The sequence below is a fragment of the Drosophila mojavensis genome, unplaced genomic scaffold (assembly GCF_018153725.1).
Source record: "Drosophila mojavensis isolate 15081-1352.22 unplaced genomic scaffold, ASM1815372v1 contig_80, whole genome shotgun sequence".
NCBI lineage: Eukaryota > Metazoa > Arthropoda > Insecta > Diptera > Drosophilidae > Drosophila > Drosophila mojavensis.
Window position 1 is genome coordinate 12,029,480 of NW_025318906.1, and position 24,563 is coordinate 12,054,042.

At 41.5% G+C, this 24,563-nt stretch overlaps 2 protein-coding genes across 5 annotated transcripts in view; one reads left to right on the plus strand and one right to left on the minus strand.

Annotated features, from left to right (window-relative positions):
• Nucleotides 1-24,563, plus strand: part of LOC6579604 (mucin-5AC) — a 43,698-nt gene that overhangs the window by 11,565 nt on the left and 7,570 nt on the right. For 2 of the 4 annotated variants that reach the window (XM_044010844.1, XM_044010843.1), the window contains exons 2-7: nt 11,051-11,216; nt 12,597-13,285; nt 13,362-13,494; nt 13,618-13,784; nt 13,887-15,317; nt 23,820-24,145. In XM_044010844.1, coding sequence (XP_043866779.1) covers nt 11,051-11,216; nt 12,597-13,285; nt 13,362-13,494; nt 13,618-13,784; nt 13,887-15,317; nt 23,820-24,145 — 2,912 coding nt within the window. Of the gene's footprint in view, nt 1-11,050; nt 11,217-12,596; nt 13,286-13,361; nt 13,495-13,617; nt 13,785-13,886; nt 15,318-15,646; nt 16,087-23,819; nt 24,146-24,563 lie in introns of those variants that run through there. The other 2 variants (XM_015163772.3, XM_002005451.4) reach the window with 2 other exon arrangements.
• On the minus strand, nt 50-10,850 carry LOC6579602. The gene is made up of 4 exons (XM_002005449.4): nt 10,728-10,850; nt 7,786-7,913; nt 5,299-5,352; nt 50-5,225 (listed from the first exon to the last, which is right to left on the minus strand). Exons 1-4 carry the CDS (start codon nt 10,789-10,791, stop codon nt 4,947-4,949), a joined length of 525 nt encoding a protein of 174 aa, XP_002005485.3. The 5' UTR covers nt 10,792-10,850; the 3' UTR covers nt 50-4,946.

Below are 24,563 nucleotides of genomic sequence, written 5' to 3' on the forward strand. Positions count from 1 at the left end.
ATCTGTATTTAAAGAATAATCTAAAACAACAAAATTCCATTCACTGGGTGCTAAACATTACGATTTGTGAGCTGTCTAATTATCTTACAAAGGTCAAAAACAATGGATGTGTTTATAAATAGGCGAAAGTCATTAATTTAAATACTTATCCTTCAGATTTCACCACAGCTCTCTATAAATACCGATGATGATCTTACGACTTTTCTCGAATTTATTGTATATAGATTTCGGTTTAGAGATAATCATTATTAAATTGATTCCACTCAACAAGAAATCAATCGATTTTATAAGATGCTAGACAAGTGCGGACGTGCCTCTTGGGCTGCACTGCTCACACGCCCACCAAAATCTCTGCTCCAGTTGTCTGTAGGGGGTGTGGGTAGGTGGGGAGGTATGCAGGGCGTGGCTGTGTCTGGGCATAAATCACGCGACTTTTAGTCGGATGTTCCGCCTTCTTTGAGTTTGCCTTTTGTTGTTGGCTTTTGTTGTCGCTGAGTTGCTCGATTTTTAATTTTATATATAATTTTTTTTTTTATTATTATTATTTTTGTGAATTTTTTGTTTTTTATTTTCTGTAAATTTATAACATATGCACTGCGATTGTGCAATTTGCAAGCTGTCTTCCCGCTTTTTGATATTTTCTTCCATATTTCTGTTTATTTTTTGGCGAAAGTTCGTTTTAATTCTGTACTCTGATCTTTTTGGCAAATGGGCAGCAATAAATTGTATTTACTTTGAGCGGGGGCGACACAGAGGGACCTCAGCCTAGCCAGCAATACCTTGAAGGTGTGTGCATTAGTAATGAGTATGACTTCATCGACCGGTCAAATAGCTCGTAAAATGCTTGCATAGTTTCCGGTACAAATGACTGCCCCAAGGGGGTAGGTGAGAGGGGCAGACAGCAAAGAGACTGAGACGACGAGACGTTGAGACGTTGAGAAATGCCAATTGAGTTCTGAGCATGCAAGTTCAATGCACTGCAGGCAGCCAACTCAGTTGCGGGAGCAGCCATTGTAATGCCAATTGGGCATTAAACGGAGCCAACTAATGTCCGTCTGTTTCCGCAGGCCCCTGTCCCCTGTCCTACTCCCTGTCCCTCTCTCCCTCTCTCGCTCTCTCTCTGTCACGCCACAGGACCACAAATTGCTGTCGTCAATGAATAAGTTTAGTGCACGCAGCGACAACTAAATGGGTGTAATGGAAATAATGTCGACGCAGTCATTGAACGAAATACCAAAACCACAATGCCCCACACCCGGACCCACTGTTGACTTGTAATATCTCTGGTGGCATACAAAGCTGTCAGCCCCAACCATTAATATCTGGCTATCTGGGCAGCAACGAAAGACAAACGAAGTAAATTTATAATGTGGCACACACACCTTCCTCAAGCAGACAGCTAAAGTCTCCGACTTGACACACAACTGGGCCCAGTGCCCCAAAAGGAGAAAAGGAGGGCCTGGCTAGGTTGGGCTGTGCTGTGTGTCTTAAAGGAAAAGCACAACAAATCTTGCTAAAGTGAAAGACAACTGGCTTTAAGTGTTATATTCCAATAAGAGAATATTCAGTGGTCTATGTGCGTGTCATCCTTGATCCAGTCCAGACAAGCTGCGACTCGGGTCAAGCCATTTGTAGTTGGAGCAGAAAGAGTTGACACCAGTTCAAGTTGATTTCTCGTTGCTTTGGCGTCAAAGAGCTCACGCCACGGCTATTGTCACAATGGTGCTGCATTTCAACGAGGGCCAACCAATGAGAAGTCAGGCACTAGCCAGAGGCTATGGCCAGCTGGCAGAGCAATTTTCTTGATGTGGGCGATATCACAGGTTTGTTGATTGAAGCCATTTCATTGACAAGCACCTCGACTTTATTATATGGATGCAGCACAAATTGTGGACTCAGCGCCAGCTGCTAAAGCTTAGCTGTGTTGAGTACTGGAGGCACTGCAATAGGCACATCATTAAGTTAACTCTGAGAATCTTGAAATAGGCACATCATTAAGTTAACTCTGAGAATCTTTACTCAACTATCCATTGAGCTAAAGCTAACACAAGTTGCGGAAAATATAGTTTCCTAGCAAAGCGAACGTCCACTTGGTTGGGAAATTGACAACCAGTTGGTCCATTTCTGCCTCCCATTCTTGGAAAGCTAAATTAGCTATAGCCAGAGCAAAGACTATAAGTAAATGTCTCTTCTCCAAGTCTTTAATGCTTAACTGAACGACCACACACTTCACTTTACTCTACTGCACTCTACGACTGGCCTGGACGACTGAAGAGATGCTACAGCTGCTGCCCTTTATATAAGGCAAGTTTCACTCACACCCGAAGGTGCTCTCAAATGTTGAGCTCGGCACCAGGTAGAGATCGTTGACACCGAGCTTTAAAAGACCAATGGGAGCACTCTCAGCTGCTCCCAGTATTCTAGCTTCGTGTTACTTGAATATAAGCACCAAATGAATACTGCTGCATACATAGAAACAAATTAAACGATCTTCTATTGAGCTTCTCATACCGTGCTTCTCTAAGGCAGACAGGCAGAGAGACAAACTGTGTGACAGATAGTGAGACAGATTTACAACCAAATATATGATATATTGGTGTTGGCCACGCATACTTATATAGGTTTACCTCATTATACAATATATGAATGTTCATATGCTAAATAGCTTATGTACATTAATAATACTAATTATTAGTTGGCATACACAGTAGTTTCTCCTTCTGTTCTTCTATTCTATGGCTCTCTTAAGGACTAAAATCGACCTCAATCTCTTACATTCCAAGCTCATTTTCAATGGATTTATTATCAATTGGCTACACATCTTTCAAAGAGGCTCGATCTAGCTTGAAATAGGCTAAGCAGGCAGCACTGCTTATGGACGTTCATGTGCTGTTTTTGTAAGCAGGAAAGGAACGAGGAATTATTAACATATGTATGAGTCCCTCTACGGGCTCAGGGAATCACGTAGTAGAGCAGTCTCCTTTAAAAAATTGTATTTTTCAAAAAGTCTTGCATATTTTAGGTAATTTGTCTCGCCTCTTTGCTACATATCAACTGCCTTGTTTATTATGCTGTGGACTGCGACAGCATGACAGCAGAACATTTCGGGAACATTCCCGCTTTCTGAATCCGTATCGCCTTCTCTGCATATTGGGCACAAGATAATATTTGTTATACGCAAACGACTTCCTCAATGAAATTAAATCGACCAGACACTTGTACCTTTATGTCTTTCCCTCTCTCTCGGCTCACAATTCCCCAATTATTATTGCTCGACTTACGGGACGTATAATTGTATATACTTAAGTGTTGTGGCTGCTGAGGTGTGATGAAATCATATATTGGGGTCACAACAAAAGAAAAAAAAAATGGAAATTAAATATCATTACAGATTGTTTAACTTTGTTCTGTTTATGTGGAACTTGCTTGGTCCTTGACTGGGTAAATATTAATAATAAATAATTATGGCCAACTCCCATTTTGAGTATGTTTTATGTGCCCAATGCAAGTTTGATTGATTACAGATGATTGATGACACACATTACCACATTCCATATTTATTGGCTAATTTCGTTTATTCATAGAGCTGCGCTAATTGGCTTTGATATTTCTAGTTTGCAGAGATGCGACAAAATGTTCATTTAGTTCAATTGGCAAATCGGAAATTTTATATGACGCGCTCTGCTGGCCATTTTCAATCTGAAATTGTAATTGCTGTCCAAACCCAAATAAAAAAAATAAAAAAAAAAGAAAGAAAAACAGGAATGGGAATGGGGTCTGTTGCGCGATGTGCTTTCGCTTTCAGTGTGCATGTCACAGTGTGCACGAATGACACACGCAGAGTTGCCAGAGGGGGAGGCGCAGGAGGAGTAGGTAAGGCAAACACAGCGATTTGTTTGCCATGCAAACATTTTTCGTGTATTTCCAAGCGCCAAAAGCATGTCAAGGGAGCAAAAGCAAAGCAAAAGCAACGTCAAATGTCAGCGACAACGGCAAGTGACAAGCATGCTACAGTTTAACTCGTGGAAACTTTAATGCGTTAAGTCAACACACACACACACAAACACACAGGCGCACGCATACGTACTGTTATCGAAAGTTTTCTCTCCCTCCCTTTTAAGTTATTAGCGTGCCCTAGTTTTTAATCGATTTCAATTACTAAACGTATTTTCTTTAACATTTCAATTAACTTTGTTAAAGCAGAGAAGAAAAATACAGAACTAAATCCTTCAGCAGCCTCTCACATGCACACACACACACTCACTCACTCTCTCTCTCACTAGTTAGACTCTAGGTAAGGTTCATGCGCCTATTTGCTGAGCTGAGTGGCTGTTCACTCTAGAGCTCTGCAGCTATATTTGAGTCTTGAGTCTTGAGCTTACTTCTTAGTCAACAGTGAATTGAGGATGAATAGAGCAGCTTGGGCTATTTTTGGTTTCAATTAAAAGGATATATAGCTGAGCTGTATTTATTATTTTGTTGTTTTCACCTGCCAGTGCGACATTTGTGTACTTGAAATGTTTGCCGCCAGCCGAATGTTGTTTTTGTGTTGTGTTTTCTAGAAATGAACATAAAAATGTCGTCGACTCATGACAGAGACTGAAAAGTCTGGCTATTAGCTGGAATTTATGTTAGCCGTTAACGCGTATTTAATTCTATTTTAATGAGCTAGCTATTGAAGGCCCCCCGCCCACATTTCTGAATTGCGGTCAACATGTGCGGAAGTCTAGTTTGGGAGGTCACAGCCCGTTGACCTCTTCAACTGTCCAAAGTATTGCAAGGGACGAGAAACGAGCCACTGGCTCTGCCATAAGCTCAGACAGCAGCTAAATGCGTTTTAATTGGCTGCTGGCGGCACTTTTTATTTTCATCTCTGGACAGACATTGGGATTAGAATCGAGCGTGTCCTTTTTTTGTCATATTGCGGAACATCCATTTTATGCTAATTACAGCCAGCGAGCAACAGCCACCACAACAGCAAACAGCAGCACCACCAGTTGAAGTCCCCCAGCCCCTGTGCCGTGGCTGCCATTCTTGCCAGGTATAATGGCGTTGTGATTGCCCCCACCACCTGCCCCAGCCGAGCCACCAGCTCCAGCACCAGCACCGATGGTGAGGCTACCACTCGTGTTGTAGACGCGTCCGTTGTGCCCATTGCATAGATTCAGCTGGCAGGAGCGGTAGTAGGTGCGAGACGAGGAGTCCGTCCTAACTCCATTCGGTATCTGCAATGTGCGTAAATTTTATTCCTGCCCCAGGCACAATCTGTCTGGCAGTTGATCTGCCACTCATACCCACCGTCGGCTTATCCTGGCAGTCACGTAGAAAGGAAATGACTTTGTTCCCATTATGCTGCAGGCGACACATGTATGAGGAGAGACAAAAAAAAAAGAGAGGAAACCAAAATTAAGAACGGAGCATGAGAAAAAGTTAGTTCAACAAAATATTTTAAAATATTCCCAAAGATGTTCAGCATGAAATAGATAAAGTTTTCATATTTAAATAACTAAATTATTTCTATGAAACAACTGAGAGTTGAAGTCTTTAACTTTTTAGATCTCTGCTAGAAAAATTTGATTATGATTGAGTAAAATTTTGATTTATTAATATATTCCAGAAGAGAAAAGAGATGATATTAGAGAGTTAATTTGATTATAGTGAAAATAGCATTTTTGATTTATTAATATATTCCAGAAGAGAAAAGAGATGATATTAGAGAGTTAATTTGATTAGAATCGAATAAAATTGTGATTTATTAAATTATCCCACAGAGAAAAGAGATGATATTAGAGAGTTAAATTCTTTAAATTTGTTAATTTCAGATTATATATTTAATTGATAATAAATTGATGTATTAATATATATTAATTTTGATTTATTACTAATTCATTTATATACCAAAAGACAAAGGTATTGTATCCATATAACTTAATATATCTGTAGAAATATCAGAGAGTTAAATTCTTCAAATTGAGGCATTTGTGATGGAAAATTTGATTACACTACAATTTGGATCCAATGAACTATAATAAATGCCAGCTGCTACAAGTTCCGGTTGACTGTGGCCAGTGTCCCAGCTTCACTTAATTTGTATTCATCATTAGGGTCGGCCGCATGGAGATAGAGATGGCGGTGGATGGGGATGAAGATAAAGTTTTAATTGCATTATGCCAGAGCATCAGTGAAGCATTTGACTGGCTGGTGAGAAGCAGCAGATGCTGCAGCTCTCTTTGTCTTTCTCTGTCTGCGCCCACAAGTAACTTTTAGTTCATTTCCCGCTGGCTCAATGCCTCTTTGATCCAGCAAATTCAATAACAAAGAGTTCAAGGCTCGCCGACTAATGAAGCGCCTGGCAAAATGTTTATCCAACTCATTGTAAAAAAAATGGAGAAACACATACATATATACACATATTTAAGTGCATGAAGAGGCGTGGGTGAGGCTGGCTGATAGAAGACAGAGTTAAAGCCTCGCATATTAAGGAGCCTATCCAGAGTAAGGGTTAGCAGCTGCGTATGCTATGATGTGGTGTGGTGTCTGTCCCTGTCTCTGTCTCTCGCACAGTCTGAAGCGGCTTTTGTGGCTTTTATACGCCTTTCTGGCTTTCCATTAAATTATGGTAATGGACTTTTTATGCACTCCACTTTCGGTCGTAGCATTTTTGTTTGATTTTCGTCTGTCGCTGTGCAAATTAAAGCACAAAAGCCCCAATGTCAACACACAAAAAAAAAATAAATAAATAAAACTGATTCTATTATTATTTGCGTGCCCGCGTTTAAAACAAACGCCATAGAGCGCCAGTTCTTGAAATCTCCCAACTGCCGAATATGTGAGCCCGTGCGTAATCCCCCCACCCAGCCGCGCACCGAGCCACTTCATCAGCTACACGAAGGGCACTTGACTTAAGCACTCGTGCGTCGACTCTTTATTGCCAATTGCAGCTTTTCGTCTTAAGGCCATGGCGAGCGCAGCATGTATTTGCCTTTTAAAATCAGCTGAAAGGTTCTCATTGCTGGCTAAAAGTTCATTTCCCGACTCGACTTGACAAACTTCTGCAATAACACTAGAGCTTGTCCTAAACTTGAAAACAATTTGCTTAAACTTTAAGGCTAAAAGTCAAATTTGCGCAGAGTTCCCAAGAGTCAAAGAGCATATAATAGGTAAAAATATGAAAAGAGTTTCTCTATGTCTTTCCACTTCTTTCATAACTAAGTAAATGTACTCTCTTTTAACACGTTGGCATCGGGGTCGCCTGATGAGCAGAGTGAAATGCATATAAATGTAATTTCGAATGACACTCAAAATAATGCGATTCCCTGGCACTTGTACTCATACGCCACATGTGCCCATGGCCCATCATATATTCAATTACTCTTCCAGCTTATGTATATGTATATGTGTGTGTCTGTGTGTGTGTGCAAGACCCTAGTTTCGAAGCTTTGCTTGATACGTGAGTCTTGCTAATTTTTTTTGTGCAAAAACTTTCATCTCCTGCCACAATTTGATACAAAGTTTCGCCACCAAACTTTTCCAGCTGCACATGTATATGTATTCGTATATGTGTGTGGGTATGAGTGCTTAAGCCGAAAAGAAATAGAAACAGCAGCACAAATTGACGACTCGGGCGCGGCGGCGGCGACTTTGTTGCAAGGCAATCAGCCAGCTGTGGCTAAAAGGAGTTAAGTTGAGAGTATACGACTCTTTAGCTGCCCGTTGCATGATTATGACTGCTATGGGAGGGGGGCAACCTAGTCACCACTTGCCGCGACTTTGTATGATACTCACAATCGCCTCCTGCCGCACTGTGAGGCAGTACTTCTTGGTGCAGTTGAGGGCGCGCACGGCGGTGGCATTCGTCAGGCAGGTGGCATCGCTCTGGCCGAGCAGGTAGCTGCAGACGTAGCACTCGAGAGCTGCAAGTCCAAAAAACCATAAATAAAACTATATAGCAACTGTATAAACTATAATAAAAATACATTCGCATCTCGAAAATATTGAACGAGGTCATGACGTTGCCTTTCGCTTTCGCTTTCGCCTGCGCTCTCTCGCTCTGTGGGTCTGTTGATACTATTCACCATGTATTGTAGATGATAAAACCGATGATGACAACGCGAATCATGATCATGATGATGTTGTTGTGCTTTTCTTAGAATTTATTTATAGCGAACGCAACAAAACAACCACAACAACAACAACAGCAACAACAACTGAAGCAACAACACACACGATAGATCTAAATAAAAACACACAAAATCTGTTTTTATTCAAATTAATTGCATTAAAGTGAGAATTTTGGCAACAGACTTTCTGTCTATTTGCCAAGTGGCACGACAGCGTCCTCGACATGTATCCATCTATACATACATATGCTCTATACACTTTATGCGTTTTGTGTAATAACAATGACGTCAATAGACAACAACAACAACAACAACAACGTGTTACAAGAATAGCTAGAATAGGCAGAGCCAAATGCTATAGAATTGTAAAGACTGATCTCACGACACGAGACTTTGGCGCTACATAAAAATAGTCAAAAATTTTAAAAACCAACAACATGTAAGACAGAACAGAACAGACAGAAGTTATCGAAGTTGTAAATGCCCTAGGTTTTATAGAAATACACATACATATATACATACATATGATGTAATGGAAAAGGAAGCGAAAATAGCAGTGGAGAGTAGTAAGCCTGATTGAGTTGTAGAAAATAAATTGGAGTTTCAAATTCACACTAGGGATGCATTAGGATCGGCCCCATCCAAAGCATATAAATACATCTATACCACTCTTATCATGTATGCACCTAAAAAGAAATCTATAAATAGTAAATAATAATAAAAAATGCAATAATTTTCATTTAAATTGAATATATAAGTTTATCTAAAACCTAATGCAATGCAATGGAAGAGTTCCTCATTCAAAGAGTACATCAAGAGCTATACTATAACATCCACACAAGTAACCCTAATTTATCGTCACCTATTCACTAGGTATACCCTCTTTCTCCTCTATACCACATTTCAAACCAATCCAAGTCACATATGTAATGAATATCTTGGCATACCCTTTCAGCAGCTCATCATTGAAAATCATCAGCTCTCGCTGCGGTCTCAGACCCCAGAAAACGACCCTGCGCCTTTACATCGACCGATTGTCTAACAGCTGACGCAGCTGAGGCAGTCGCCTCCATCACCACCTCGTTGCCCCCCACTCATCTCATCTCTTGAAGGCAATCATAATAATGCTCATCATAATTGTGCTCTTTTAATGATTCTTTTACATATGCACAAATTCATCGTAAAAAAATAAAATCATTGTATGAAAAACTAAAAAAAAACAAAAACAAATATAGATCACAATAATTTCGGGACTATTTTTAAAAGTTTTGCACTATGATTTCTGCATAAGTCCAACTCAATTGGCACTGGGCACGCTTCAGTTCTCCGTATTCACGAATCAGTCCGTTAAACACTCATCATTCATTCGTGCGAATTTGTAGCGCCCGAATGCGATAGAAATGAACTCGCCGCACAGTGGGCCAAGGCCATGTAGCATTTGGGAAAAATCAATTACTTTCAATGCTGCAAAGGTATGCACACTATTTGCAATAGATAACTAATCAAAATTACTACGACTTTCTGATTGAAATCAGAACTCATAAACGTCGTTACTCATCGTCAATTGAACTCATGGGCAAATAATTGCAATGATTAAACAATGCTTGACAAATATGACATATCAGCGTTGACTCTGGGTACATGACGATAAATGTGTGTAGAGATGCACTGACATTTTTATATAGTTATTTACTAAGTGGAAATAATGAAAACAGGGCTGCAAACTCAAAGTTTGTTGATGGTTAGGAGTTAAAAACCAGATCTGATCAAGTACAGTTAGCGAAGTTTGCTTTTAAGTATTACCAAGTTTTAATTACAATTTATTTGATTTATATAATTTTTTATATTTTATAGATTCATTTTGGATTTTACAGATTTTGATTTACCAATTTTTTGTTTTTACTTTTGTATACGTAATATAAAAAAAAAAATCTACACACATTTTCTAAAGCAAAAATAAAAATTAAATACAGCCTTATTTCAACATCTCAAACTCGAATCAAAATTTTCCATCTCTCTCATCTGATTTGTAGAAACTTTCAGGTGTTTTGGCCACACGGTTGGGCTAAAAATATTGTATTATACAGTGGAGATCTTTGAGAAATTATGTTTATCATCTTTTGTGTAGCAATCAATAAATTAAATGCGGTCACTGGAGAGTGGCGTCGACAGCTGAGCTGAATGGGTTATTATATGTGTATAAAGATTTCTATGGCAAGTAGACGCAACTGCATACACACACACACACACACACACACACACACACATGTGTATATTGAAACCTAGTATATTTGAAATACGCAAAGCAGAGCAAAGTTCTTAGAATCGCGCTGAGGTCTCAGCCAGAAAACGTGCCAAGAGAAAGAGAGAGTATGAGAGAGAGAGAGGAAAAATAAAGAAAATAGTAGAAATTTCGAATTTACCTGTTCTTCCGTTGCTGTCATAAATTTTAGAATACTAAGTAGACAAGTTTCGAAATAAAAAAACAGCTAATTAAGTTAAGTGGAAATTGAATATTCAAAAAAAAAAAAATGATGGATGCACGCGCGTATTTCTGTATAGAACATATGAATATTTCCTATGATAATATCAAATACGTATACGAACCGTTGGCCAAACAGGGGGACAGGCAAATGACATAAAATGCCAGCAAGTGGGCGACTTTTGGCATCTCAAGTTCTCTTCACTTCAATTGCTTTGCGCCAATGACAGGTGATAATGATTCCGGCTTTGGGCCTGAAGTAGGACTGAAGCTGACAGCGACCAGGCGACAAATGGTTCTGCCACTTCTATTTACCTTCTTAGAGTAATGGATGGGTCGTTGTTATATATGTATATATCTTATCTCTTATTATAGTTGTTATCTCTGCATTGCTGATATGATCATAGACTGATATTGTTCTGTTATGCTACTTGAATTGTGTTTGCAGCCTGAACGCTATGTGCCCGGCTCGCCCATCTTTCGCGACAGCAGCCCAACACCCGATGCCACGCCCACAACACCTATAACAGCTGGACCCTCAGCAGCAGCAGCAGCACCGACGACGACTAGAAATAAAACGGGCGCCTCACCAACCTCCAGGAGTCGTGGTCAAGGTAAGCAGCTGCCTCTAGCCTTTGAGTTAACTCAATTTTTCCGACAGATTTTCATTATTGACTGTACTCGCATGCTCCAGTCTCGCACACGCACATGTTTTGGCATATTCCCCAGCCCGCCCCCGTCCCCTCTCCCAACGCTTGACACACTTTCAGTGACATTTTGTGTAAATAAAGCTGCATGAGCAGCTGGCAGTTGGCTTGTAATGCTTTTTCCCAACGGGGCGCGACATATGAAAAGATTCGACATGTTGCGATTTCTTTTTGGGTCAAAGTCTTTTGACTCCTTTTCCGGTGTGGGCGGACAACCGAAAAGGGGCGTGCTGTATGCCAGAAATGACAACACACACGCGCACACACATACACACACACATAGCTGCATACACTGATATATTCAGCTATTTTGCCATTTTGCCATTTTGCCATTGAGCAGGCAGAGGTAAACATCAACAAGATGAGCATATCCATAGCCATTCAATATACTCAGACATTCGTTAGACGAATCTTCCACTCAATTATTTGTGGAATTTGATTATACGATATTATCTATCTCACTGTGCGCTGTTCTGCTCAATGTTTTCATTTTGTTGTTCTGCTGTTCTGTTTTCCTCGAAATCTGAAAGTTTCTGTTTACGTGCCAAATTGCACAGGTTGAGTACGGCGGGGCGGTGTTTCCGCGAGCGTAACGGTAAAGTACCCTGAAACCAAAGCACTTCCATCCGCAACCCTACCTTACCAATAATATGTATGAGTCATTTAGTCTATGTATGTGTCTATGTGTGTGTTTGTGTGTATTACTATACTCCCTGACTGACTGGGGGATTACGGTGCGTGTCACGCTACAATTTATCGATTTTATTTGTTGATTTAGAGCTTGCGATTTTCACAACTCGATTCTCGTATAATCAGCCAATGCATTTAAACTTCGTGAAACTAAACAGTTTAATTAAGTGCATTAAGTGAATGGCATTGGCTTAAAGTTTTACAAAGCAACTGTAAGACATTGTAAGCTAATTGAACGAGCTTAAAGTAAGCCAAGAAATTGTGCGGAAAATTTAATTCGCAAAGCTTTATAGCTCACAGCTTAAATAAATTACCAATACACAGACTAATGGAGGAAAATAGTTAATTAAGATGTGTTTAAAAGCAAGAGGAAGTTGCAGGTAAAACTAACACAGGAAAAACTTTTAATAATCTGAGCAAAGTATTAAGACTTTGATGTAAAACCTAGAACTTACATTACTATGTTAAGTATTAATGTTAACATTACTCTGTTAAGTATTTACATGGAATATTAAGCATAGTGTATGACTCTTAATATCATTTATTTTTCTTGCTGCCTCAACTCAAGCCTTTTTCCTTTTGTCTTCTCATTGCCAGCCATGACAATATCCCTCTCACATGGAACACCGGGCAACGATACGGCCACAAAGACCACCGCCAGCAACAGCAGCAGCAGCCACAACAACAACCAAGCCAAGCCGCTGCCCAGCTGCTATATGAGCACTCGATCCGCGGCAATGATGGCTCTGGCGCTGGGCCAACAGTCCGGCGAGAAGGCCACAGCCACAGCCACAGCCACGAAGCAATCCACGTCCAGTTCCAGTTCCAGCTCCAATGCCAATGCCAATGCCAATGCCTCGCCACGCACCAACAGCCGAAGTACAGCGCATCCTGCTAACCGAACCACGCCCACAACTGCACCAATGCCCACAGCGAACACTGCTCAAACGACCTTTGCCACGGCAACGTCCTCGAACACGTCGAAGCCGTCGACACCCACAGCGGTGCGCGCCGCTGCCCAGCTGAACGGCATGGCTGGCCTCTCGGGCGGCAGCAATTCGAGCGGCTCGGACAACGATGGCTTCAGCACATCGGGCTCCTCAACGGCCACGGCTCTGCGTCGACTGTACTTCAAGAGCGGGCGCAGCATCAAGAACAAGATCAACTCATCCACCTCCTCCACACCACTGAACAGCATGCCCATGAACACCGTCTCCAGTGCCTACCACAACTCGGTGAGCGGGGCAACGGCTATGCATGCCATGGGCGTCTCTGGAGTGCCGAAGGTGAGTCGAGAATGTGTGAATGTGAAGGTGAGAGGATACCTCATTAACAGTTATGTGTCTGCCATCTCTTGGACAGCTGGTTGTCATGGGCACTTCGTCGGCTTCCATACCGGACACGACCATCAACACGTCCACAGACTCCGCCTGCACGCTCATCACGAATGTGACGCACACCGACACCTCGGAGACCTGCGATTCCCTAGACTTGGGTAGGTAGTTGCGGCGACTATTGACTAACTGACTGATTGATTGATTGATTGATTGATTGAGCAGCTTGTTAATTAATCAACTAATCACAATGGCTTACATTTGGCCTGTCCTTTCGTCCACAGGCGACAATTCCGGTCCCAGCGAGCCGTTGTTCAGCTCACTGGAGGAGCCCCTGCTGACGGCCATCCAAATCGATTCGGAGCATGAGGCGGGCGGCACTGAATTGGAACTAACGAGCTGCTCTCGCTATCCCCCGCGACCTGACATGAATCTCCAGGACAGCACCGAGGTGAGTACACCAATGACACCTGTTGTTGTTGTTGTTGATTGCTTTCGTGTTCCATTTACTCATTTGCATACATGCACATGCCACATGTCTCTCATGCCACAGAGCCAGGAGTCCTGCTTGTCCATATTGACAGGAGAGCCGTCATCGACAACACCCCTGCTGCTTTCCTCTCGTCAGCCCAGCACGGCGCCACCGCCCACGCGTGGGCGTGAGCACTTCACCTTCGATCCGCCCCAATCACCAAAGTCAGCACGCACCAGCGAAAAGGCGCGCAGTCACTTCACCTTCAAGGAGGACGCCCAGCAGGCGCGCAGAGCTAGCAACTCCTACTACGCGGGTGGTGCAGCCACTGAGGCGGCTGATGCGCAGGAGGAGCGCGCTGTGGCTAATCGCAACAAAAAACTGCGCGCCAGGGAGCGCGATTCAATGGCTGGCAATGCCAATGCCAATGCGAATGCCAATGGCGGCAGCAACAGCTCACGTAATCGCATCTCGCCCAGCGTCTCGCCCTCGTCCAGCAACCGCACCAGTCCGAAGCGGGAGCGCAAACGCACCACGCCCTCCGTGTCCACGGGCGCCATAGCCAAGATCAACTCGGCGCCGCCCACCATGAAGGACGGCAACTTCTTCGGCAGCAGCCAAAACCAGAAGCAACGCCCATCCCAGCAGCAGCCGTCGCCCCAGCAGCAGCAGCTGTCGCCCTCTTCCCAGGCAGCGGCGCAGCAGCGCAAGTATTCCTCTAGCTCGTCCAGCGGCAGCAGCGAGCGCTGTCTGCGGGATGTAGCCGCTGCCGGCACCATGTTTCCCTTCGATCGGGAGGCGCTCGACTATGAGCGCATCCAGCGGGAGTGCTTTGCGCCCAGCTCGGCGACGGCCAGCACGAGCAGCGACTCGGACGAGGCCGAGAATTGCTCGGTTTATGAGCGCAAGCTGAGCGCGGACATCTTCCAGCAGTACTCGCGGCTCACTCAGCAGGAGCAGCAGCAGCAGCAACAGCATCAGCTCAACCATGAGCGGGACAGAGATCGGGAGCGGGAGCGGCCACCCTCTCGGAAGAACTCGAAGCGCATACGACCCGATTCCGTGATACACACAACCATACGAGAGAATCAGCAATATGTGCCACAATCGGACGCCTTCTATCCCCAGGCCAAGAGCTCATCCTCGCCCAGCGATCACTCCTACGCTGAGCTGAACAAGTTCGATGACATTGCCAGCAAATTCGAGCAGATTCCGCCCAAGCATGGCTCCAACTCCACGCTCAATCTGCAGGTGCTGCACATGCACAGCCCCGGCAGCGACTCCCTGGCATCCGCGTCCCTCAGTCCCACGGATACCACACGCAAGCGCTCCTTCAAGAGCAAGTCCAAGTCGAAGACGCAGTCGCAGCTACAGCCGCAGCTGCAGGCACTGGAGGACTTGCTGCCGGGTTCGGGTTCGGGCTCGGGTGCGGGCGCCATCAACGTGACAGCCAATCCCTTAGAGGCGGCCGCTGTCTGCAAGCAGCCGCGTGCCACAATCGTTGTCCAACAAGTAAGTAGATCCAGCCCCCTTCCTCTGCCCATTCACTATCTCTCTCTCTCTCTCGCTCGCTCGCTTGCTCTATGTGTATATAATGTATATATGTAGATTTATATCTATGATGTCTGTTTGTCTGGCTCTCTTTGTGCCTCATTTCCGCCTCAGGCTGCGCGCGCGTCTGCTCTCTGTCTCTCTGTCTCTCTGTCTCTTTATCTCTCGCCTATCTCCCACAGTCTCTCTCTCTCTCTATCTATCTCCCTCTCTGCTTTGTTGCTTGCTGCGCCTTGTGGCAGCTCATAAAAAGCCTCGCGCCTCGGCGGATCGACTCATTCATGTGTTTACGATCCGCTAGAGAGCATCGCATATACTTGGCACAACATCCAATAAAACAAAAATACAAAAAAAAAAAAAAACACTGCGTAAAAAACAGAAAACTTTTTCGCTTAACTGGAAAATCGAGAGGAAACAATCAAATAGAAAACGTTTAGTGTTTTCCATCGTTTAAGTGTGTTTTTTTTGTGCCGCGAACAACTCTTCAAAGGTTGCGCGCAATGTAAACTATAAACCGAGTGTTTTATTTCCATTCAAGTCAAGCGACCAGATCACATCTAACGTATTCACAAATTTTATCAAAGAGTTCAATAAACATTTTCACATCGATTCCAAATTTGGAAATCCATAAAAGAAACAACAAAAACAAGGCAAAACAAAACCAACAACAACCGAAATGGCGCCCTTCTACAAGCGCATCTGCCGCAGCCTATCGAAGCGCTACAAGGAGGTAGGTGTAGTATTCCAAAGTTTTATTGATTCCGACCATGACTGATGCACTGCATCAACATCAGATAAGATACGAACAGTTCATTGTTTGGCAATGAGTGTGGGCCCGTTTATGACGCCCCTATATCAAAATATCGATACCGATTTGCTGATTTATTATGTGACGTCGCCGCAGCGGGCAGAGTGGGATGTTCGTAATCAATTGGCCATGTTGCTGGCGTCGAGGTCATTTGGGAAATTTAATTAGTTGTTCATTTGGGGGGCCATGCCAGATGCATAAGCTAATCTACTAGAGCATAAACATAATATTAATAGTAATAACTAGCATTCTGATATTAGGGTTTTATGTTTAGCCCAGAGTAAAAATCTAATTAAATTACGGGAGTTTCATTGAGATAAACCCTAATCTTCAGTTTCATATAAAATTTGACTTCATTATGAATATAAAGGCAAACAATTTTTTTAAATGCCAAAAAATATATAATTTAAGCTGTTCTGCATTATTTTAAAATTTATTAAAATTAATAATGATGTTAAAATTCATTATAGTGTAAAAGTTATATATTATAATTTTAATATAATAATTTTAAAATATATTTCTATATTCTCTTCTGTATTTTAAAATTATTTATCAAATTTTGTATTCCCTAAAAAAGGTTTTTTTAAATTTCAAATTCCCTATTCAATATTTTCGAAAAAATTTCAAGTTTCTCAACATTTTGAAGTTTAATCCTTCAAAAATTGTTTATAAAGAAGCTTTTAAATATTCATAAGTGCATTTCCCATCTCGAGTTCCGAGAAATGTTGCCACTCAGATTTATGGTCTTGAAAATGCTCTTAAGTCTGTTTGCATGGGCTTGTAAATATCATATATCACATTTAATTGAATTGTTGCCGTGCTGTACTATTTGTTAATACATTCGTACAACAATAAACCTCATATCATGCCGGGCGATGACAGCTGTCAAAATAAACTACAGGCAAGAGCAACAAATGAAACTGAAAATAAAAATGGAAATGGAAATGGAATTATGCCAAGGCACAGGTTGCTCGCTGCTCCTATATAAATACTATGCACAAGTATTTTACACATTTATATTTATTTACATTCAAAATAAAAGCATAAAGCATATGTAATCCATGCCCAGATCGAGACCCAGTGGAAAACATTATTGTCCAAGTTGTCCAAGTTGTCCGAGTTGTCCACTTTCCTACTCACAGCTGCTCCTGATTTATTATATTTTTACGATTTCATTGTGGGGCGCAATGAGTAGTTCGTTTCGCCCCCCAGGGATAAAAAATAACATGTATGAAATAAGAGCTTATAGACATCAAGTATATGTATATACATGCGATTATGCATAAACATAAGCAAGGGAAAAATTGACGGAAAATTACTTACGATTATAGACAAAAACACAACAAAACGAAAACAAACAAACATGACTTTGAGTACGTCTATATACGTTATGCGCCCCTTTATACTCTATTATGCGATTCACAGTCATCCGGCTATCTATTGTCGGGCCCATAAAAAAGAGAGATACAATTTCCTCAATATGCAGCGCGTTCATAAGAAAATTTCCAAAACAACGCAATTATTTCACATAAATACATAGTATTCGACATGGCCATTTCGCAGAATTTGCTATATAAAAGTCTCTTGGGCGCATGGGGAACAAAGGGTGAGCGGAGCTCTTGAAGAGCTAATAAACTTTGTGTGTGCTTCGATGGACGAGAGTAAAGGGAAGTTCTTAAAAAAATATTACGTTCTATTATTTCCATATCGTATATCAGCTTAAAGCCCAAAGAGCAATGTTATTGTAGGCTTGGTCAAAAGCGAGTCATTAGCAAACGAGGCAACTGCAACTGAAACGAAAGCAGACTTGCTGGACAACACACAGAACACACGTACACATATACTCATACATACACACGCTTTTGTGCCAAGTTTCCTGCAGTTATCTGTTCCGTCTGCCTTCTCTCTCTCCCTCTCTCTCACTCTCTCTTTGCTGCAAAAAAAAAAAACACATGTTGGATATATCAAAAACAGACAAACAACAATTTTGCTCAGCTCCACCTGTTGTTGTTGTTGTTATTGTTGTTTTGTTAGTTTATTGATTTTGCATTGAAGCAAATGGGGCTGAGTGGAAAGAGGATTGCCCAGAGTGTTAACATGCAAATGCATTTGTTTTTAGGCCTTGGTGTCGCAAACAGGTAACGTTTAAGGAAGGCTAAGTCGCCAGCAACGTGCAGGCATGCATTTCGCAACTCAATTCGAGAAAGCTCTTACCGACCCGCCCCCTTCCGCCCACTCCACACGCTGAGTGCGTCCTTCAGCTGGCAAGGTGATTCGCCTAATGGCTGCACAGTTTAAAGTGTGTTAGATCTCCAGAGAGAGAGAGAGAGAGAGAGAGAAGGAGATAGAGAGAGGGACAACGCTGCGCTCTCTCATTTAATTGCATATTTGAGGGGGCTTTCATTTAAATTCAAGCTGCTCAATTATTTGCAAACGGCCAAATGGAAAGCGAAAGAAATTTCCACTCGGGTTCGTTACTCAGATATTAGATATCAAAAGCGAATGCCGAGAAAGGTCAATTGAACAATTTAACGGTCAAGCATTTGGGCAAACGGGTTCAAATATAATTATATGATTGCAAGCAATTAATATTGCCAAATGGCAACATACTAGCCGTTTTAGCCGCATCCAAAGCGGTTATTGACCACACTTTTTGTTTACGTTTCATTTTCATGCTGCTGCTCTTGTGTTTTTGGCACATTTGTCAAGGCCGTTCACGAACTACCGCTAATTATAGTCCCAGACATGGCCGAAAATCACAAGAAAAAAAACAAAAGCAGAAGCAAATCAAAGCAACAGCAAAAGTTCACAGACTGCCACTTAGTTTACTTGGCTCGTTAGACGCAGCGTATACTTGATGTCGTTGGCGTATACTTAATGTTGGCCATTCTTTTAACGCCAGTTGGCGGCAAACAGCTGGCATTTAATTTGCTAGCTGAATACATGTGAATTATTCATCCCTAATTGCACACATTCGCATGCTGTTACGCCCAGCGCTGTGATAAGTGCTTAACAGTGTGGCAAGGCAGATAAGAGACCGAGGAGGAGTAGTTGTTAGAAATAGATACAGAGCTTAGTATAATAGCATATTTGCATTGAAGTTAGGAGAAGAAATATTTACATGAAGCATGCAAGACTATTAAGAAATAAATATGATATGTGATCTATATGCATTAAAAAAAAAAAAAGCTAAAGAGATTCTGATTCAAGCTAACAGAACATTTTTCTTATGTAGACAACTTAAGAAACTCTGAAAAACTCTGACGTCTATCTAGCTGAAATTAATAGAGATAAATCAAGTTTAAATGCGTTATACATAGAACTTTGGAACTGAAGTGAAAAGAAAAATTACACGCCAGAAATAAACAATATGTATACAAGAAAAGATTATATATAATCCACATCAATAATACCCAAGATTTGCTGAGGAAATTCTGATTAAAGCAAAAAGAGCAAAATCGTTTTTATTATTCTGCGTAAATTTGTTTATATAGACAACTTAAGAAAGATATATGTAAAAGAAGCTCTGACGTCTTTATGAATGAAATGTATATGCAGTGTATTCTGTTTATGGACACGGGGTATCCTCTAGTTCATCAGAGTTTGATTACGCTTACAATTTTACTCGAATCAGTTTGTTTATGGGCCGAGCACCTTTGTTGGGGTGCTTTTTTTTTGGGGCAGTATGTTAGCCGAGTTCCAAGTGTCTTGTAAGTGTCATTAATTAACTGATAAATGCGCTGCCCTGGCCAAGTGCCCCGCTCGGCCGGCAACTACGGCCGCGTATTCCCGCTGCGACTTGGCTTCGGAATCCATTGACCCCATTTGAAGAGCGCTGCAGCTGCAGTTTGCAACAGTTTTTTGTGCAGTTCCATAAATAAACTAGGGCTATAAATAAACAGCAACGCATATACATGCATACAGATGCAAGATGCAAGATACAAGACACAAGATACAAGATACTCTTGTCTCTATAGGCAATGCACTCCATTGTTTCAGCCGCTGAAAATAGCGACGGCACACGGAAATGTTGAGCCAAACACGAATAGTTCAGCTGCATCAACTGGATGTGCCAAGGGCTAGACAAGAAATAAATTGATGAGTTCAATTTAATTACGGCCAGGCCGGGCCAGGCAACGTGCTTACCTTTTATAGATCGAAAACTTCTCACAGACTTTGCACCCTTGCATCAGGCGGCTGGCTGGTGGCCAAGTGAATTGCAACAAAGCAAAACAAAACAAAACAAAATTATTAATAATCAAATTATGTGGGGAACTGGCACAGAGCAGAGGCAAGTTATGGGAAAACATTGGGAAAATAGCCAATAACAATTAAGTGAATTATTAACAGAAAATGCCCAAAAATACCTGGCCAATAACAAAGTTAATCTATCAATAGGCGCATCATAGCAATGAAATCTTTTAGCCAGTTATTAAAATAATTATTTGATAATGGAAAAAAAAAAGCTACAAATCAGTTGGCAGCTATAATTCAGAATTAGCTGCGTAAATTGGCCAATTCTGAACTGAGTTTGTTTGGCTTGGCCAAAATCAAATGAAATTATTTTTTAGTATTTCCACACGACTAAAGCGTAGAAAAATCGATTCAGCTTAATGATTGCAGCTGAAACTTTTCCACAATTTCGGCAATGGCCAGCGGCCAGCGTCTGGCAGCTGTTAAGAGATCAAATCGTTGCCTCTCCCTCTCTCTCTCTCCCTCTCTTTTCCACCCTCTAACTGAACTAAAGCAAATGCAATCTTCAATGTAGTTTCATTGCATGCTCTTATTGCTAGCATCAAATTTTACAAACGATAGATAGAAAACTGAAAAAAGTGTGTGTAAGAGAGAGAGAGAGAGATAGAGTGAGATGGCAAACGTCTTGCCTGACATGTACCATGCTTATTTTTATACACATTCAACAGCAAATTGAATTTATTTTTAAATGCATGCAAAAAATAAACAATAAGGCGTGGCCATGGCGGCTCGGAGCCGTTAAAGGTGTGAATTGAGCTCTCGCAGACGCCAGCAATTCAAGTTAGCAATTTATATGCACACATATTTGGCATATTTCGTTGGCCTTAGCAACGATTTGGCCAACCTTTCGTTTACTACTTATGGCATTTGCATTAATTTAGAAATGTATATTGCATTTCTGTCAAAAACTGCATAGTGATTGCTGAATTGCAGCGAAAACTGTGTAAACAAACTAATAAATTCTTTCGCTTCAGCTCCGCTAGAGTAAACAACAAAATTCATACGCCCCGTTGGCCCGCGCGCCTGCCAAACGCAACTGTAGTGCAGCTAATCGATCGCAAATGCCATTTTATTCGCAATGTTTTTTATTAGTTCATTTTTTTTCGATTAATATTTCCTTTAATTTGTCTATTTAAAAACCGCTACACATGTTTCTCGCACACTCTTTGCGGCGGCTAATGGCTCATTGAGAATTGATGGGAAACACACTCTGCTGAGCAAAGTAGCTGCCGTTGGATTGACTCTACTAAGAAATGCTCTTTATAAGTCTCTTCTGCAACATTTTGAGCCGATTAGGAAAATGTTTAGTCGAATTTCTAACAACCAAGAAAGTTTTTCAATGGAATTTACAAGAGTTTTACAAGAATTAAAATGCAAGTTTTTTTTATCAAAATTTGATTCACTCAGCTGAGCATCAAAGTAAACTTTAATTTTGATTTTCTTCAAAATATACAACTTCATATGTTTATAGTTATGTGTTTTCATAAGAAATATGAATTTTGTGTCCTACATAATAAATTCTGTAGCTATGCTTGACAAATTGAGCGAAATATTTTCAAATGAATTTGGGGACTTGTTAGGGGATTAATTTTTGGCAACCCTTTCTTACAAATTTTTGTACAAACATTGCTTAAATAATTCAGCAAACAATTTAATTTTATTTAAAATTAATAAAACAGAACTCACAAATAAACAAAGAAATTTGACAAAATATATTAAAATATACATTACATTAAAATGAAATATAAATTTAAGAATGATCTTTAAGAAGTCGTTTTTCCTCAAGTTTAACATATTCACATTCGCACATAGCCCGAAATACACTCATTTTTTTATGGAAGACTTTCCAGCTACGTGGCTGCCGGCATGAATTCGCTTTGCTCGCTGCTCGACCCGACGGGAGGCCAGCCAAAAATATGTGGCGGGAGCGAAAGAAATAAATAAAACTTATAGTCGAGTGCTCAGCTCGTTTTAATTATCAGCGCTGCGTAATATTTTAATTAGCATCTAGCTCTCGCTTGCCACACATGTCGCAGGCATGCAATACGCAAAATTGCGCATACGTCGCGTTGTCATCATAAAGTTTGGATGTCTTAATCAAGGACTGGGCGCACAGCGGGCAATATCTGCCGCAAATTGGTTGCCTATGTAAGCAAGTCCAAAAAAAGTTTCACTTGCGTCCACTTGAAGAAGTTTGCTATGAGAAGAGGAGGAGGAGGGGGTGAAGGAGGAGGGCAAGCATGCGGCAAGTCGCGTGGCAGTTCACTAAAGGTGTAACACGCACACACACACACACTCATACACACCTGCATATGTGTTATTAATTAGGCAAGCGAAAAAAAGAGCTGCTTTTGTCATGCGAGCCAATAAAATATACAACATTAATATCAACATTTGCCGCATAAATACTTAAGTATGCAACATGTTACCTGTGCAGGTGTGCGTGTGCTTCTCTACTTTCCTCTCTCTCTCTCTCTCAGTTAGTTAAGAGGTACTTCGTCTTTTCAGACGGAGGCCTTAGCCAGGCTGTAATTTATGGCAAAACTTTTGTTGCTTGCGTAAATTTGTTGAAAAATTTTCAATTTGTTGAAATTAATGCGTTTTTTTCATGTTTGATCGCGTTTATTTACGACTGTTGCCGCAGGTAAAGAGATATAGCTTATAAAACCAGACAAATATTTTAAGGTACTTGAAATTAGTAAAGGCTTGGCTTGAATAACAAGGCAAAACCTTGTAAAGCTAGTGCTGATAGATCGGAATCAAAGGAATTATAGCTAAACTTTCCTTATGCAACTGTCTAGAAATATTTGCAGCTTTTTTATGACTTGCTACACCTTTATGAACAACTATCGTGGCAACTAGGTCTCATTAGAATATCAGTTCATTTGAATTTATTGGTCTGCTAATGACCCTGTTTACTCGCTTCTAGCTGAAGTTGTAGTAAAAGTCTTTAGCCTCGACACCAAATGGCAAAATGCTTAGCCTTCTTCCTTTCCTTTTTTTTTTTGTTGCCAACTCAGGCAGCACGCGATGCCGCCAGGCAGTTGCATTCGCCACACTTCAAGGTGTAGATAAGGCGAAAAGTTATTTTGCGCCACTGTATAGCTTGGACAGAGCCACTCCACGGCCAAGTGGAGCAGAGCCTTGAGCCACTCGAAAAAATAGACCAGCAATGGACGAAGGTCTGAATGGAAATTCTATGCAAAATGCTCAAACCAAGTATTGAGAAAAGTTTTCAGTTTCTAGTAAAGGAATAGGAACAAAAAAAAAAAAAAAAAAAAACAAGAAGAACCTTCAGTGCTAATTGAGGCGAGGGCAGCACTCACGTAAATAAGAGTGTCCCATTGAATTATAACAATCCGCTTAAATCAAATCCTTCTTTTGCCTGCCTCCATCCACAGCCATCGCTCAGCATGGACAACACGGTCGAGACGCTGCTCATCAAAAATGAAGGGGACTTTATCAGTGTGGAGCAGGGCAAAGAGCTGAATGCACGTAAGAGGCACTCACAGCAGCTAGCACATCCGCCGCACGGCGCACAGCTACACCAGCATCAGCATCAGCACCAGCACCAGCATCACCATCACCAGGTGCAGGGGCATGGCTACTCCCAGCAGCAGCAGCAGCAGCAACAACAACAGCAACACAAACGAGATGAGAACATGCGCCAGCTGTTGGATGTAACCAATACGCTAACCATTGAGGAGCTGCGCGACTTTGAAATGCGGTAAGTCTCTGTGAATGCAAAAGCTGAAATCGCCTTCCAGTGAGGATGGCATTTAATGCCATAGGCAGAGGCAAAACGCAGTGCCTTGATGACCTGCAACTGATTCGAAATTCATTTATTTCCAATTTGAGCAGGCTATAAATTCGAAATACGAAGTTCACATATAACGTATACGACGCTTGGCCGGAGCAAACATTTTTACCTGTTGATATCATCAGCGAAAGGCTATAAAAGCCCAGAGCCTGGCGGCTAAGGCTAGAAAATGCCCAAGTTTATGCTTTAGTTCAAGTTTTATATGCTCAGTTTATAGTCGCTATGTGAGCTCTGCATCATGACTCTAATAGAAATAAAAAAATGAACGTTACTGGAAATCCAAGCCAAGTGCGCTCGAAGCCTTTAAATCCTGCCAGCTTAGACA